The sequence below is a fragment of the Rattus norvegicus genome, chromosome 2 (assembly GCF_036323735.1).
Source record: "Rattus norvegicus strain BN/NHsdMcwi chromosome 2, GRCr8, whole genome shotgun sequence".
In the NCBI taxonomy this organism is placed as follows: Eukaryota; Metazoa; Chordata; class Mammalia; order Rodentia; family Muridae; genus Rattus; species Rattus norvegicus.
The window spans coordinates 47,343,881-47,362,267 of NC_086020.1; the positions used below are offsets into that span (position 1 = coordinate 47,343,881).

The window sequence follows — 18,387 nt, forward strand, 5'->3', positions numbered from 1 at the left end:
AGGGGAGGCCCTTGGTCCTGTAAAGATTTGATACTCCCCCCACCAACAAAGGGGACTGCTAGGGTGGATGGGTGGGCAGGTGGGGGAAGCACCCTGTTGGAGGCAGGGGAAGGGGGTGGGATGGGTTTCAGAGAGGAAACCGGAAAGGGGGATAACATTTGAAGTGTAAACAAAATACCCAATTAAAAAAAAAAAAGAATGGAGGAAAAGTAGATCTTAGCAAAGGGAAAGTCACAGACAATAGCAGTAAGGAAGAATCCTTGACATTGGTTGAAAATGTAAAGGTTTGCAAATGATACCTGTGGACCAGGCCGTCAAGAACATTGAGGCCCTGTTCTTTGACTAATGCCTCCCCAGCTTTTCCATAATATCAGATACATCGAAATAATCGTATTTCTATAACTATGGGCATAAACTGCTAAGTACTGGAGGTGAGGAATAGACTGAGGGACAGGTGACTCAGGCCACACTAGTTGCTCCCTCCACCATCAAACCAGGGCACATCTGAGTTTGGAAGCATGTGAGTGTTCTGCTTTTATCAATGTTTCTCTCCAATTCCAACTGAAGGCTGTTCTGAGGTATTTTGCCCAGAAAACTGCTTACTTCTATTTGCATGCACATGCAGATGCCCCTTTAAAGGTTCCATATATGTTTGTCTTCCCAGTTGAAACCCCAAGAGGCCCATGTGTTAATCTCTCCTTCAAAGCCACAGGGCTGGCTTTAAAGCATGATGTAAGTCTTCATGCACCTCAAGTTTCTTCCTTGCCCAACCCCCAAAGACAGATTTTTAGATATCCCAGGTCTGAGCCACCATGCTTGCTTTTGATTTTATGATTAAACAATTGTAGTTTAGTGTTGGAACTCTGGATTTTGACATCTTATTATCTTATTCTTGTTAAGTACGTTGATCATTTCAGATCCTTCTTTCAGGGATAGAATGCTGCTCAAATAGTAATCAAGTTATTACACTTCGCATCTGAAGGAGCTGTTGTAGACTAAACAAAATTATCTTAATGAGCGATTTTCTATAAAAGCATTTGCCTTGATTAAAGAACCCCGTGTAAGTACCAAAGCACTATAATTTAATGCTACTTACTCCATGTCGACCAGTTAGGTTAGCAAGGCAGGTGCTTCACAGCTCCCCATGTGTTTCCTGGCATTTAACTAGTTAAATTGACTGCAAGCAAAAAACAAACAAACAAACAAACAGACAAAAAAAAAACAAATCCTGATTTAATATCTTTAGAAATTTTAATAGTAGGAATAGGTTAAAAAGTTAACAATTTGATCTTAATTTTCTCTAGATGTAATGATGATAATTTGGTTATATTTTTTAAAGGATCTTATCTTTGAGATATATGGAGAGAGAGAGAGAGGGAGGGAGAGAGGGAGAGAGGGAGAGAGAGGGAGAGAGAGAGAGAGAGAGAGAGAGAGAGAGAGAGAGAGAGAGAGAGAGAGATAAACATCCGTAGACAACTTCGAAATAGTTCAGAGAAGGAATCAGAAGTTCAGCTGGGCAGGATTGAGGGGTGTCAGGACTGGGTGGCAGTTTTCACCACACTTTCCCACGTGATTGCATCTTCCTGTTCACTTCTCTCGATAACAAGAATGAAAGTCTCAGGAGTGTAATCCATCCTTTTGTTTGAGCAACATCGGGAAGATGGTTCTGTCAGGAGGGAAGATGGTTCCTCTGCACTGTGTTTGGTCTAAGCTGCCGTGTTCTCTTTTCTGTCATTTTCTTAGCTTTTTAGTTTCTTCCTTTCTGGATTCCTATCTCCGTTATAACTCTCTACTTTGCTACTGTCTGTGTCCCTCTCTCCAGTGGGCTCGTCCTTCCCTCCGTCTCCCACAAATGATTTACTACTTCTAATATGCTCTGAGTAGAGAGCCAAGAAATTAAGTGTGATCACATTTTTTTTTTCTCTAGGCAGAATTTCTGTGTGGGCCCTGGGGACTTTTCAGCATCTTAAGCAAGTAAGCTTTAGGATGTTATTGGAGGACATTTTTGTTTGCCGCCCCCACCGCTTCTAGTTTTCGGTTGTGTTCTGGATAGTTGATGATGTATCCTGTGGCTGTTTAGATTTGAGTTTTAAGAATAGGATTTATTTTGTTTGCTGTTCTTAGTGACGTAATGATTGGCAATAATATTTCTTTTAAAGGCCCACAGAAGTGTAAGAAAAGTTATTGTGCTTTTAGGGGACAGACTGGTATTACTCAGAAGTACCACAAAATGCCAAAATGAGCTAGCTAGAGGCATACAGATATTACGGAGTTGGTGACCTGCTAACGTGAGCCAGTGGATCAGGCAGGGGCTGTGCCTAATTGTTTTGCCACCAGATTTGGGACTCCCAGTGTTTTGTGTGCTATATAGAAGCCACTCAATAAATGTCTGGTAGCTGATATAGTAGGCATAGGTCACATCATTTTATTTGAGCACACAGGAATAGAATGAAGATGGTTTGCCCATGGGCATAGCTGCCCATCATACCCCGAGTTAATCCTAAAGCACATGTGCAGAAAATTGTTAGCTCAAGGCAATTATTGAAAAGGGCTGGCTGTGTGAAACTCTGTACTGTGCCATGTCTAATTCTGTCAATTGAAAGGATATATGTTTTCCTCTAGGATAACAGTACATGGACAAAGCAGGTTTGTAAAAATGCAAGGGAGTCTTTGGAGGGAAGTGATGTTTGGGCTCAGATTTGAAGCGCTCCCTGGGATTCTCTAGGTCAGTCGGAATTGAAGAGGAGGACAATTGCAGGGGTTTTGGAGTATCCATAGTTAACAGGTTACCCTGGCAAGAAAGGAAGGGCAAGTTGGTTGAAAAAGGGTTTGTAGACTCTTCGGAGTCAGGCTAAGAGATTAAAAAATGACTTTTACGATTCACAGTTTGAATTTTGGCCATCAGCCTGTGGCCTGGGAATTTAGGAACCTCTAGGGGAGGATATATAGCAAAAGTAAGGTCTATTTGGGGACAAGTTGAGTTTAAAATACCTGGAGCACATCTAGAAGGGGACATATGGTAGGTGATAGAATGTTTACTTACTTACTTACTTATTGGTTTCTTGAGACAAGGTCTCAATATTTGCTCTGACTTTCCTGGAACTTACTCAGTAGACCAGGCTGGCTTTTAACTCTCAAAGATCCCCCTGCCTCTGCCTCCTGAGTGCTGGGATTGAAGGCTTGGACCACCACCACACCGGGATATGACAGTAGAACATGCAGTGACTACAAACACTGGCAAAGTGTGTATAGAGAAGAACACTGGTGAACAGAGGTAGATGCTTATTAGCAGAGATAACTCTTGCTGGAGATCTGTATGTGTGCAGTAGAAAGACCATACCTACCTACCTTCCTTCCTCCCTTCCCTTCCCTTCCCTTCCCTTCCCTTCCCTTCCCTTCCCTTCCCTTCCCTTCCCTTCCCTTCTTTCCCTTCCCTTCCCTTCCCTTCCCTCCCCTCCCCTCTCTCTTTCTTTCTTTCTTTCTTTCTTTCTTTCTTTCTTTCTTTCTTTCTTTTCTTCTTTCTCTTTCTCACCTCTGGAATATAGCATAGCATATGTGGCACCTGGGAAATCTTCCTAGAGTTTAGCTCTCAGGCGTCCTTTGGAAGAAGCATTGCAGAGTGCAGTGAATAGCATTGGCCAGGCCAAGAATGGGCTGCCGAGGAGACTCTCCATAACTCACTAAGACTTTCCTTCTGTATTCATTAATCCACATGGGGAAGCAGCTCCCTAGCTGTGTGTTTGAGTTCATTATCTATCGCTGTTCAAAAGTTTACCCTGAAGTTAGAGACTAAGCACAAGTTTCCTCAATAAGTTAAACATAGAAGTTACACACACACACACACACACACACACACACACACACACACACCTACCTACCTTAGGCAGGCATGGAGCCTCTAACCTCTGGTGGCAATTTGGAAGACTGAGACAGAAGATCACTGTGACTTTGACATTAGCCTGGGCTCCAGATTGAGGCTCTTGTCTCCAGAGAAATAAGGGGGAACAATCCCAAAAATATTCTAACAAACTGTGATGACTTGAATATGCTTGGCCCAGGTCATGGTACTATTAGGAAGTGTGGCCATGTTGTGGCCTTGTGTCACCATGGGCATGGGCATTAAGACCCTCATTCTAGATGCCTGGAAGCCAGTCTTTCATGTTGGCCTCAGGAACAAGATGTAGAACTCTCAGCACTTCCTACACCATGATTGCCTGGATGCTGCCATGTTCCTGGCTTGATGATAATGGACTGAACCTCTGAACCTGTAAGCCAGCCCCAATTAAATGTTGTCCATGTAAGAGTTGCCTTGGTCATGGCGTCTGTTCACAGTGGTAAAACCCAAACAAACGAAGACAAACTTTCATGGTGGTGTAAGTATCAAGTTTGTACAGCAAGTTTTATTAAATTAACTAGGATATAGAAGCAGCTTCTATGTCTGTCTACAAGTTAGTGGATAAAGTAGAATGTGCTGCTCACACTGTGGGATACAGTTCAGATTGTGGGACGCCATTCATACAGCAGGATACCAGTCATCCACAAAGGGACACCTCTTTAAGTTCTCTTGCTGTTGGGAAATCTCGGTCCCTTGGAGCATTTAGATGGAAGCTTTGGCAACTTGTAGACCAAGAAAGCAGTGAGACATGCCTGGGATAGAAAGGTGGAGGTGGAAATTAGGGTTTTCGCAACCCAACATGGAGATGACATCACCTCTCATATTTTGTTGGTTACATGAAAGGCCCTAGATCTACTTGTGCTCAGTGGAAAGAAATGACACAAAAGTGTCCACCTCAGAAGCTCAGCCTCCAGACAACATCTTACAGACATTAAGCTTTGTCCCTCACCATGTCAAGTTTCTGTGCCTCATGAGTAATTTGTGTTGAGATGGCTGGATCTCCTTCCTGGGAGACTTTGCTCTTGTAAACGTACATATCATGTTTCTGTGCCTATGGCAGCACTATGGTAGCTATAAAAGTAGTAGCTCTTGATTGACCTTATGAAAATCTTAAGAGTGTGTGACATTGTCTTAGTGCTACCTAATTGTGCTCAGAGTGTTTCCTTATTCATCAATCAGTAGCAACGACACATCCTTAGACAGAGTTGTGACCAAGACTGTGTACTGAGATCTGGCTCTTGACCTTAATTATTCTAAGTAAGGAAGAGATGAAATCTTAGCACCACTTCCAACCAAAGAATAGGAGCAGGGTGAAGTATGTGGGTTTTTTTTTTTTTCCCTACTACTCATTTTATGGTCAGCCATTGGTGAGGGACAGGGAGTTTTCAAACTAATAGGAGCCCAGGCTTAGTATTGAGAGCAAATTATTTTAAAATGAATATAACCTGTGTCAAGCAGATCAAAAGACATTTTCACTCTCTCTTTCCCATTGTTTTTGCTCATCTAGAATAAAGGGTATGAAGGGGTCTCCCTACTAGCCACCTATGAAAAGAGATCCCAGCCTAATATTACAGCTTTAAGATAATTCATAGTTGTGGAACTCTACTGGACACCTAATAAATGTTTCTTCTCATGCCTTATTCTTTTCCAGGCAATTATATTGTTTAACTGTCCCAATATAAATACGACGTAGGCAGTAGGCTTAGCATCATTTGAATCTCACTGCCTCTCTTCTTCCCAGTGCTGTTCTTCTGGGAAACTGTATTTGGAAGCGAGGTCCTGACCTCAGGCTATTTCAATCTCATCTGTCTTCTCCTTGCTAGTTCTCTGATTCCTAATCGCTTTAGTCTGTGACACTCTGTTTGTATTATCCTCTTGTTTCCAAGTGCTCTGTGACACAGACACACTTAAATTTAAGCTAATTAAAGTTAATTTCATTCTGAGGGTCCTTCTTGCCCTTGGAGATAATAGCACATATCCCGCAGCATCAAAGAAGAAAGTTGGCAATTACTGACTTCATAGTAGGATCCAGTGTGACGAAATCTCCTGCGTGATGCATGTGCTTTCGTGGCTAGTCTCATTTTAATGCAGAGTAATTGTGTAAAAGAGGAAGTGTGATCACTTTTAGATATGATTTTAATGCTTTATGCATCTGGCTACGGTTCTAGGGACTGCTTGTCTAGATGTGTCTAGAGGATCCTGTCACTGTCTCCATTCATTGTGTCAATTTCCAAGCACAAAGAAAAAGCTTATGTTTGAAAGGACAAGGTGGACTTCTCTGCTTTGGAAAGAAGCAGAATTTAAATAACTGCAGAAGGGAGAGAGAGAACAGACAAGAGTTATGTTTAGGATATACAAAAGCAGGAGACTGTTTATACTCAAGTCCACGAAGAATAAACCAGCATAATATTCATTTATTAATATAGTCAACAAATACTGACTGCTCTGAACCAGCTCCAACGAGTCACCTAGGAATGCAGATGTGACCTTGACAAACAAGGCATCAGTTGGTTGTCCACCAAAGTTGACAAGAGACAAGTGCCCATTGAAGACAATTTTGCTTAAAAGTCATGAGTAGGTGGGTTATAGTTGTAAGAATGCCTGAGAAAATGAGACCACTTGGTGCCCGGGATTGTGTTTGCTTTTCTGCCATTCACAATCCAGTCATATTCAATTAAAAGAGATCTGTCTGTGAGCTGCTGGAGAAATGGTATGGAGTTTCGGCTATCCGGGGACTGCTTACAAGAGGGAAAGAAGAGAGAAACACGCATGGTAGACCGTGTGTCGACCTTGAAGATCACAGTGTCACATGAATACCTACTTTGACTTTGACTAATTATACTTCTTCCTGTGTTTTTATTTTGTTTGCTTTAAAATTTAGCCCAAGCTAGCTTAATTACAGTAAAGAATGAAGAATGACTTTTTTTTTTTTTTTTTTTTTTTTTTTTTTTAGTGGCGGAAATAAAGATGGAGGGGAAAACATTGGAGAATAAAAGTGACTGGAAGCTAAGGGAGATACAGGCTGTGGGAGAAAGTTACTAAAAGATGAGAAAGGCGGGCTGGAGAGATGGCTCAGTAGTTAAGAGCACTGACTGCTCTTCCAGAGGTCCTGAGTTCAAATCCCAGCAACCACATGGTGTTTCACAACCATCTGTAATGAGACCTAAAACCCTCTTCTGGTGTGTTCGAAGACAGCTACAGTGTACTTATATATAACGAATAAATAAATCTTTAAAAAAAAGAGATGAGAAAGGCTTCATTTCAAGTCAGAGCTTGGATTACTTTCACAGCATCAGCTTTCTCAGGAGTTGAGAGGATCTGACCCCCATTGCCTGCAGTTCTCAGTGCTTTGTGGACTTCCCTTTCTAGGTCTTAGAACTCAAGGTAGTTTGGGAATTTGGGAAGTTATAGGCTTAACTAGTGACTACATAATAACTTAAAAATAACAAATTGACAGTTAATGCTTGTGAACACAATATATTCTAAGTACTATGATAAAAAAATTTTTTTTGTTAATCCTAACAGTCCCGTGAGATCATGTTCTCCATTCTGATTTTTTCTCTTGGGAGGGGCACTGAGCCTTGGATGATTAAACTCGTTAAGGTCCTTTTGATGCTGTGTGGCAGAGCTTGACTGTGAACCCAGCGAGAAGCTATGGTACAGTTTGTCTTTCAGCCATCTTCCTATCTGTGAGGACCAGCCTGCTATACAGGACTGCATCCTGGTCCCAGTATATATCCCAGTATATACATTCCCTATTTCATAGGAAAATTGCTTATTGAATTCTAGAAAAAAATATTAGACCTTTGTAAAGCTTTAAAACAAAATTGGTCACTAAATTGCAAGCTGTCTGTATTTACATGATTTGTAGATGCTTCAGATCTCGGTGTAAAGTAATGTGCATGCACCATTAAATTAAAGATTAGTTCGATCTGTAATCTCCCTGAAGTCTATCTAGATCGCTCCTTTGACGTTTGCTCTTTAGCATTTATTCCTAAACATGACCTTGGCTACACTTCTGACCTGGCAAGAAGGCTGAACTTCACCTTTAAGAGTTGTAATATTACTTCTAAAGAAGGCAATAAAATGAGAAACAACATGGGCAGAATTGGGCATAGGGCATCCTTAAGACTATTGCTTTGTTCATTTGGTTTGGTTTCTGGTATCAGTAGCCAGATGGTAACAGCATTTGAGGTCAGGTTGAACTTAGAAGGAAATTTCAGTTAGTGTGAGACAAAATTAATATGCTATCAAGGTTCACAATCAGATTGTTCTTATTTTTCCTCTCGTCTACTGATGAGACACTGATTGTTTTAAACATTTTCTGCATTCCATGAATGTACCTTAATGTATAACCATATACATCTCTTACTAGTTTTTTTGCAAGATAGATAAATTAAGGTATGTCACTTGAAGAGAAATACTGTGGGTGGAGAAATCACAAGCCATGACACAAGCAGTGGCATTTGCACAAAGTGAAAGAACTCAAATCTGTAACAGATACCCTCCACTTCAACCAGGAACTTACTGTTTTGGATCTTCTGGTTGGGTTGTGATGGTCGGTGGGAGTTTTGAGCAGAGTTATTCACATACTAGTTTTTATAATCAGGCCAACAGATTTTTTTTTTTAATACCACAGAAGTGCTTCACTTTTTGTTTCTCCCTGGTAGCTCCAAAATTTGCTGCTAATAAATACTTAGAATGCCCGTTGTGCTTATGGGTGCCTTGGTGCTTATGGGTGTTCGAGGGTCTCTCACTTTTGCAGGCATGCAAAGGCCGTCTGTGGCAGCACCATCCCCACAGCCTTCTCTTTCTGCAGTCTCCCTGAGCGTCTGCTTAGGTATCAGGATCATGGAAGATCCACTCGAGAAGACTCCTAAAGGCACAGGGGTCACTTATTTGTGAAGTGCTCAGTACATGCTGTGTTATGGCTGCGTGTGTTCAGATCTTAGCAGAGTGGACAGTCACCGTGCCCCTGTTTAAGGAAATCTGTGTGATATTAGCAGTTAAAGGTAGACAGATGCTTTGCTGAACTGGAATGTGCCAGAAACATAAAAATGTAATTCAAATAACTATACTAACAAACATCGCCTTCAACCAATGAGTTATTTCTATAATATGGAATGGTGGGGCACATTGTATACTCTTCCATTTGAGAAATATAAATATTTGCTAAAAGTTTAAATCATTGAAAAATATTTATTATATTCTAATTATGTATAAACCTTTGTGTTTTATGTGTTCTAATATGGAGATGGCCAGACACATAAATACATTAAACTTCCCAGTGGCTCTCAGTGGACTTGGAAGGTGGTATATATATCTAGATAGCCATGCTACAGGGAGGAAAGTGTTGCAGAGAGAACCAAGGCTAAGAGGCTTCATCTTTGAAGCAGTTATTACCTGCTAGAAGATCAAGCAAAACATGGTGCGATGGATGACATTCCGTCTAGCCCTTGAAGGACGCGTAGTGGTTTAAATGTGTCAGGGTTCAGAGTAGAGCTGAGAGGATTAGAAGTTCAGACAGACCTAAAAGCAGGAAGGTGAGAGACTTGGACCGAGTCCAGGGGAGGAAGAACTCGGTTGCATTTGAGGGACGTATCAGCACAATGCAGAAATGCAGTGGGACACTTGAAACCTTGTAGTTGAGGTATTTAATATCCTTGGGCTGTGTGCTCATGTAGCTCTAGCTAAGTTTCTGGAGAAGTATTTAGTAGCTTGTGTTAGATCTGTGCTACAGCCAGGTTGAAAGTTGCTCTGGTGATGGAGACGGAAGGCGATTGAGGTGAGCAGGGCAGCAAGGAACTGGAGGGGAAGAGATGGGGGAAGGCAGCTATGGGAGTGCTCAAGTCTGCTTGCCAGGACTTGACACTGAATGTGATGTCATCATCTTGTTTTAAATCACAGACGCCAGGGCACATATCAGAAGAACTGATGGGGTGAGGAGAGGGTGCCTGGTGGGTCATTTACTAGTGATGTCTAAAACTCTATTTTATATGACACAGGCTAAGGACCACCTCCCTTGGAATCTTCAACCGCTATGCTAGCTTAAGTTTTGGTTCCTTGGCTGTATACGTTGCAGAAGTCTCTCTCTAGACTTTAAAATGTTAGATTCTAATTTGAACATATGAAGATCGTGAAGATTAGAGGGCTCATTCTGTGTTCTCAGATGTTCGAGATTTCATTTCAATTCCCACCATCCTGTCTTTGAACATGAGACAGAGGATAAAGATAATGCAAAGTAATGTTTGTTTTCCTTTTCAGATAAAACCCAAAATACCTAAATCTTGATAGATGGTGAATGTATATAGTTGTACAGTGTGTCTGGGGTTTCAGGCACCTTCATGCTTTTTAAACTAAGTGAGCCCTCCAGATGCCATCCATTTTATAGGGTCTCTACGTATCAGTATTTGCCCTGTTACAAGTTAAATCTGATGAAACTGAGGAATACTTTTACAATCCTTTAAAAGCAATAAGAAACTCACTGTTTGTTAATATAAGCAGCATTTCGATGAAACTTAACATCTAAGAACAAATAACTAGATGATGCCATGTCTATTTCAGTCATAGAAGAGGAGGCTTGGTTCTCGTACCTGCTCCAGTCGTTAATCTATTGTATATAGTTTGGATTGGAGCATGTGGAGAAAATCCAGACTCATGTAGATGCACACATCTAGAAGGGAGGTGTCTTTTTACAGCCTTTTTTTGGGTAACTGTTGTTTGTTTTTTCTGCCTCTCCACTGAATTCCATCAAGTGGTAGACAGACTCCTGAATGCCAGTTTCAGTACGGATTCAAGTCAGCAAATTTCACTTCCTTCACATCCGCCCTGACCGTCTTGTATCAGGGCTTACTTTTTTTTTTTTAAATCTACTCAAGGTTCTTTAGCCTCATGTACCAACCATTCCAAAGATCTTGATTCATCAAGTTCTTTGGCTTCTCCAAATATTGACATGTTGCATTATCAATATGCATCTGTTAATATTACCATCAGCCTTCCTCAGTGAGAAGCTGGTGAGTGTACAGGAGCAGCTACGGCGTTTCCAGAACTCTGGCTTTTGCTTGAAAAGACATTTTATCCCTGACAATGAATACTGTTGCGTGAACTCCACGAAGTAGCATAAATCATAGTCTGATTCCGTTAAAATTCCAGGTAATGAGGGAAAGGAAAAAGGCAGGTGGTTTAACTTAAAGCCCCAACAGTTGCCCAGTTTATCCTTGAAATAGTTGTGTGCGTCAGGACATCCAAAGAGTTCTTGCTGGATGCTGCCGTTGAGGTCAGATGGAGCGTTTAAATTAAAAAGATGCCTTTGGGTTAATTTAACAGGACTGATAATCGTCACTTCCTGATTCAGATATTCTTATATTCAAATGACTGCCCCCGCTTCTCTCTGAAAGTGTGTGGCACTCAGCGATGCATGCTTGCAGGCCTACTACCCCCACCTACGCTCATGTCACCCGCCAGCCATGTTAGGTACATCAGCTCTGCAGAGAGCGTGTAAAGGCCAACTCTGAAAACAGCCTGCTCTCCCTGCCCCAGCTACAGCAAGGTTTGGGCTCCAGGCCTCCTGAAACGCTCTCAGAGGCTTGGTTTTGAGAGCCTAGCCATCGCTTGTCCTGAGGATGTGGACTTTAAGGACACCAAGGCTTGGTTTTCACTTCCATGTCATTTATATATTTTGGTCTTATCTGCTACTGAACCATGAACGGTTGGTTGGTCAGATGGCCTGAATTGATACCTATACTATTCTTTGCATGACTGATGGAGCCCCTGGTGGTATCTGCCCCTGGGGTTGTTTCTCTTACTGCTGGCACTGTCATTGCCAGACCTCGGGCTCAGAAATGTCAGTTGGGTTGGTGCTGATCCACAGATTAGCTTTCCAGAGAACAGCTTTGTGGTTCCATCCCTGAATATCCCTCGTGAACTACACCGCACCCACCTTTCAGAAGCAAGGCTTAGGGGATGTATACCCTTTAACGTAGTCTGAGGGCACTCAGCCTCTCTTTGCTTGCACTACGGAGCAGTCTTCTAACACTGGCTCGAGTAAGTCATTTCCTTTGCTCACTTAATCTAGAGTCCTTGAGAAACAGGCTGCTTCGGTTTCTTACCAGTGTGACTGTGGATCCTGTTTTGGATGCCCCAGCATGTACCCATGTCCCCCTCAAGGCTTTTAGAAGCTAATAAGGCTCAAACCCCCACCATTTCACCAAAGGAATCTGAAGGCTAAATAATAAAGTGGTATTTCTCTTTTTATCGAGAAGAAAAATCTTCTTAGAATCTCCAATGCTCTGTCACATTCTGGTCAGTCATATAGAATGCAAGCTCTGTGCTGTGCAGGAGACCAGGCAAGTACTTGGGTGCTTTCCTTTCTTTCTTTTTTAATCTCTGTGATGTTACACTGGTTCTTCTGTCAGTGTGTGTGTGTGTGTGTGTGTGTGTGTGTGTGTGTGTGTGTGTGTGTGTGTGTGTATGTGTTTGTTTGTGCTTGTTTTTGTTTTTGTCTAATTTACTGCTGTGTCCCCATGAACTAATGAGGAAATTGGTCACTCATTGGAAAACATTAACAATCAAAGTATACCATTTTGACCATGAGAGCATGTTTTGTCTCTCTCATTTTCCTCTGTTCTTGTGAAGGTATCTCGAATGTGGGTTCCCTGCTAGCTCTTAGAATGAACTTTTAGATTCCTCTGGGTTCCTTACAATTTAAAAAGCAAATCTTAATACTATCTGTCTGTCTGTATCTCTGTCTCTTTCTATCTCTATCTCTGTCTGCCTCTCTGTCTCTCTCTGTATCTCTGTCTCTGTCTCTGTCTCTCTCTCTCTCTCTCTGTGTGTGTGTGTGTGTGTGTGTGTGTGTGTGTGTGTGTGTGTCTGTGTGTGTTTCTGTTCGCTAGTTTAAGTCAGCTACACTTATGCTTGAGTCATTTTTGGAAGAGACCTCCTCCTGACCCCCAGATTGACCTGTTGATAGTTTTTTAATCTATTGAAATGGGAAGGCCCAATTAATAGTCACCCCAGGGCAGGTGGCCCTGGATGCTCTAAGAAAGCTAGCTGAGCAAGCCATTATAAGCAGAGCAGTTCCCTCCACATCTGTTCTTACCTCTAGGTTCCTACCCACCTTCCTACATGACTTTGCTCCGTGAAGGACTGCAGTACAGAACTGTAAGCTGAAATAAACTCCTCTCCAAGTTGCTTTTGGTCATGGGGTTTGATCACAATAGAAGCCCTAAGACAGTGATGTATGTATGTGGGTGTAGCCAGCTGTGTCCCCTAGTGGAGGTCAGAGGACAATCTCAGATGTCAGGATCTCTTGTTCACCGATGTATATGCCACACTTCTCGGCCCGGGATCCTGTATGGATTTTTCTGTCTCTGCCTCCTACCTCTCCATAGGATCACGTCTGGCTTTACGTGGGTTCTGGGGATCCATGCTCATGCTGGGTACTGCAAGCACTTCTCCCCAGTCTGTTTCTACAGCTTCTTATAAGTCAGCCTCAGACCTTCATTGGTTAGGGCAGTTAACAGCAGCCTTCCTCACAAAGGTTCTACTGGCTTGAGCTCTAAGTGTGAACACTGTACACCAGGTTTGAGTTTGGTGCTTAGCCATTTTATGTAATTATTGTAATTTAAGGGCTATGGAACATGCAGCTTTTCGTCAGAGCAGCTTCGGGCTATGTGAGGTGGTCCTTCAGGCTATGTCCTTCCTGCATGGCAAGTGACCATCAAACAGGAGTCTGTGACCTTCCCAATGCATCTCCATCCTCAAAGCACCTCATAGCTTGGCCAGTGATACAACCATTTCTCATTTTAACTTGGTTCCTCAGCTGCCATCCACCCTGCCACCCGTTTTCTCTGTACTGGTTTCCTTGGCTCTCGTCTGGGCTAGACACTGCTAACAAACGCCATTGGCCTTTGAACAACCTGCACTTCAGGATTACAAGCTAGGTGTTTATGAGGAAACTCAGAGATTTCAAAGGTTTTGTGTAAATTTTGTTGTAAGAGAATAAAAAGTCTTTTCACCCTTAACCATAAAATATTTACATCTTCTATCCTACAGAGAACACTTGAAAAAGTATTTTTCTTTTAATTGTTTTTGTCCCCTGTTCATCAGTACTATTGATTGAGGTCTTGTCGTTTTGTCTCACCATTTTGAAGCCATACATATTTCTAAATACAGCAAATAAAAATATAGTTTCCCTTTCAAAGAGACAACGGGAGTTGGATTTTCATTGTGTCCCCTGATTTTCCAGTGGTTGAATTTTTTAAATATGTGTTTAGTGTTTTCTTCTTTATAACTGGTGCCCTGGACATCATGCAGTGTGTGGCTGTATTTGTTCCTTCTGATAAGGGTGTTTGTTTCATCTTCGTTTTCCAAGACAAGGATTCTTTGTATAATAACCTTGGCTGCCCAGGAACTTTGTTGACAAGAATGACCTTGAACTCACAGAGGTCCACATGCCTCTGTGTCTGAAGTGCTGGGATTAAAGGCATGCCCTACCACACCCAGCTCATTCTGATATATTTATAGACCTTATACTTGATGTTACTTTTATGGGATTTTATATTTTGTATTATGATGAATAATAACTTTCTAAATATCTCTCTTTACACTCTTCCTCATTGTCTTGCGTAGACGAGATACTTTTAAAAGTATTGATTGGGCCAGTTGTTTGGGGAATGTTTTGAAAGTAGTGCCACTTGGGGTATTTATGCATGCATGTGTTTGGTACCATTTGGTCCAGCCCCTCCCTGCCCCCACGACTTCTGTGGCAATTTAGTTTTCTGTTTAGCTCATCACTTCTGGTCAGTGATCACTTTGTCTCAATCACATTTAGACTTAAGTGAATTTTGAATGTATGTTCTTGGACATAATAGTTTTGTGTGTTGGTTTTGCACTAATGAGTTGAAAGTGGTAGTGGTGCCTATCTCTGGTGCTATAGAGATGAAGCCATAGAGATCAAGAAGACTGCGTTGCTCTTACAGAGAATCCAGGTTCTGTTCCCAGCACCCACTTGGTAGCTGAAAACCTTCTCAAATCCTTTTCCAGGACATCTGATGCCCTCTTCTGGCCTCTGCCGGCACTGTACACACGTGCTGCACAGAGAAAACTCATACACATAAAGTAAAAACAAGTAAATCTTATTTAAAAAAGTATCACCCACCTCATCAGGTTGTCTTTGAGTGAATTAATCTTCATAAGACACTTAGGCCATCACCAAGCATGGAAGAACTAGTGATTAGTTGTATCCACTGGTTTTCAGCGGTTTCAAAATCAGTGAGAGCATTCTGTACGTTTTACTGGCGTCGTGGAGTTAACTGTGGAACAAACACTTGCATTGTTACATGAAAATTGTGTATCTCACATTTGTATGTTAGTAAAAATTTGTAGTAAATTTTGGTACATATACACACGGTCCTTTGTTATTTTTAAATAGTCATCACTGGATGAGTCGGCTGTCACTTCTGTCCCACAGACTTATGGATGGGTTTCTAACATATGGATAGTGTCTGGATTTAGCTTGTAACAGATGCTGTCAGTATCATACGCAGATCTCCTTTCCTGGGCCAGTGCATCCGTCTCCCAGCTGCTGTGCTATTGGCTGCTAATGACTCACACCTGTACCCTTCTCCAGAGGACCACTCTTGGCTGACAGTAACTGCCCGAGCCAGATATGTTGGGAAATTATGAGATCTGGTCCCAGCCCCCTCCAAGTACCTAGCGGTGGCACAAAGCCTGTAACTCTACAGAGATATCTTGGCCTCTAGACTGGACATTGTATGTGATTTGATCCAGACTCTAAGAGCTCCTCGGAGGATCAAGCTGGGGTGAGGTATCTGACGTCAGATCTTTACCAATGATTTTGCCCCCGTCTAGTTTACTGCATTCACTCCTGACTTCTCTTGACAGCATTCTTTCTGTAATCACTCATGCAAGCAGGGCCATTGCTGGCTGTGCTTCTAGGGAACATCACCTTAGGTGTGGTTAATCTCAGTAGCTCTCTCGTTCTATTGTTTCCCCATTGCTGACGTAATGAATTTCACATGCCCGAAAGTTCTGAAAGGGCTGAAATTTCTTTGCTCTTGATTTTTCATTCGTTTCCGTGGTTCCGCCCTTTCTAATGCGTGTCAACACTGTTCATATCCCTCCTGTTTTGTTTACTTAAGACCTTCTTTCAAACTCCCTAATGCTTTTATGTGTCTAGGCTCTTCAGTATGCTGTAATGGTGCGTTATCTTACAGTTCAGGATCTGAAAATTCGCTTCAGAACCTAAGTCAGTTAAACTTCCAGCCCTTAGTTACTGGAAGAATTGTATGGTCTATTCTCAACCTTTAGCACAATGCCAGGAGTATAGTAAGTACTTAATACATGTTAGCTGCCTTGTCACGCTATTAATTTTTAGTTCATTTGCCTTGCTCCAAGGGAACACTTCAGAGGTAGCACTTGAATAAGCTCTCATCAGAACCTCTAGATTTCCTATTTCTCTCTGAGAATAGATGCTGCCCAGTTTTATCCAGTGCTGTGTTGGCTTGCCAGGGAGAACAGGCCTAATTGACCTCTACCAGCAGAATATTCCCGCTGTGGCTCATTTTGAGCTGCTAACATGACATCACTGAAAATGGAGTTGGGAAGAAATAGACACGAATGACCTTCGCAAGCCAACATCTCTAGCCCCATATCGCACTGCCTGGGTCCTTTACATTTAACACAGTATGTCCCACACGGGAGTCAAATGTTCAATATGTGACTAAAAAGCAGAGTTCTTAACTGATTGGGTTTGGAGCATGTGGTGCAGATTAGTAAATTACTTATCTAATTCTTGCTATATAACCAACTAGACCCCTATTGTTCAGCACGCACGTGTGCCTGAGCATGTACACATACACAGGCAGGCACACACACACACACACACACACACACACACACACACACACACACACACATCCTTCCTTCCTGGGCAAGTTCAATTCAGGATTCAATTATTAAACCAGTTCAATCAGAAATACCAAGAGCCGTGAGGCTGTCCTCCTTGATGTTTCTCCTAGCACCGTGTCTCGCCGATACTGTGAGGATGCTCATTGTCTTCTCCGTGCCTCATGAGTAGCGAGCCCAAGTGAATTTATACAGGTATATGAAAGGCCAAGATTTTAGTGGTTCACAAATTTCAGTATTTAGTCATAAAAAGTTATTATGCTAATAACTCTCTACACGGAGTTAAACAAGGCCGCTCAGCTCTGTGCCTCAGTACAGTTTCTGTTGCTATGACAAAGTACAGACTGGCCAATCTCTGAGGAAAAGAAATTTACTGCAAGTCTGGAGGCAGGGACGTCCCAGGTTGAAGCTCTGCATCTGGTGAGGGTCACACTGCGACCGGATGTGGCAGCTGACATCAGTGCTCAGAGACGCTGAGCAGGAAAGTGTGGTCCTCTGTTCCTCCCATCCCAAAGCCAAGCCATATTCCATCATGGGGCCCTTACCCTCCTATCTCTAACCCTGGCTACCTCCATAGGTGCCAGCTCCAAACGCCATCAACATAAAACTAAGTTTCCATCACAGAACACCTGGTGAATATTTCAAGTGTAGCCTCATCCTGTTAAACGTCACCACCAAGCTTACAGCAATGGTAGAGCAAGAAGCCATGGTGAATGTCTAGGTCACAGTGCTCTCTGAGTTGAGATGTCACTCAGTTTGTGGAGAGTATAGTTCATTTGGGACTGACACACGAAGTCTAAAACATTCTTTTGCCTTTAATGTGGGTTTTCCTGGTCATTTCCCCCCTGTTTTGCTATAAAAAGCATGAAGACCCATGTAAACGTCTGCACTCTGCTTCCCGGCTGCATTCTATGGGCTATAATGCCTTCATCCTCTCTCCATGCTCTGTGTGTGTTAGATTCCTAGTCTACTCTGCACTGCAGACTTCGGCACTCAGTTTCGAAAAGATACATTAGTTTCCAGTAGGACTTGTTACTGGCACATTTTTAAGTTGCATTTCCTTTTGACAGGAGCTGACAATATCCGGAAATACTGGAGTCGCTACTACCAAGGCTCTCAAGGGGTCATATTCGTATTAGACAGCGCCTCCTCAGAAGATGATCTAGAAACTGCTAGAAACGAGCTGCACTCTGCTCTCCAGCACCCACAGTTATGCACTTTACCCTTCTTGATATTGGCTAATCACCAGGACAAGCCAGCAGCCCGCTCAGTACAAGAGGTACGCATGTCTGTCTCCTAAGTGCTCTAAGTCTGTCCCCTGGGCTTGGGTGTTGAAGTGTGGTCACTGCTGTGGGATCTAGGAAGACTGGCTAGCTCTGTGCTGGACGTGAGGTTTTCGCCGCAAAACTACCTTTCTCCTGGGAAGTGGGAAGCCCGTTTATGAGTCCTGTAGAAAAGCATATTTATACACCTAAGCTTGTTTGAAAAACAAGTTCTTTTTTTAACTGGAAGACATCCCCGAGTATTTTCCCACTTCTTTTGAAGAGGTAAAGGTCTGGCTA

The 18,387-nt window shown here is 42.4% G+C and overlaps 1 protein-coding gene across 7 annotated transcripts in view; it reads left to right on the forward strand.

Annotated features, from left to right (window-relative positions):
* Window positions 1-18,387, forward strand: part of Arl15 (ADP-ribosylation factor like GTPase 15) — a 384,290-nt gene that overhangs the window by 172,504 nt on the left and 193,399 nt on the right. For all 7 annotated transcript variants that reach the window (XM_039103515.2, NM_001399590.1, XM_063282576.1 and 4 more), the window contains one exon: window positions 17,896-18,104. In XM_039103515.2, the coding sequence (XP_038959443.1) occupies window positions 17,896-18,104 (209 nt within the window). The remainder of the gene's footprint in view (window positions 1-17,895; window positions 18,105-18,387) is intronic.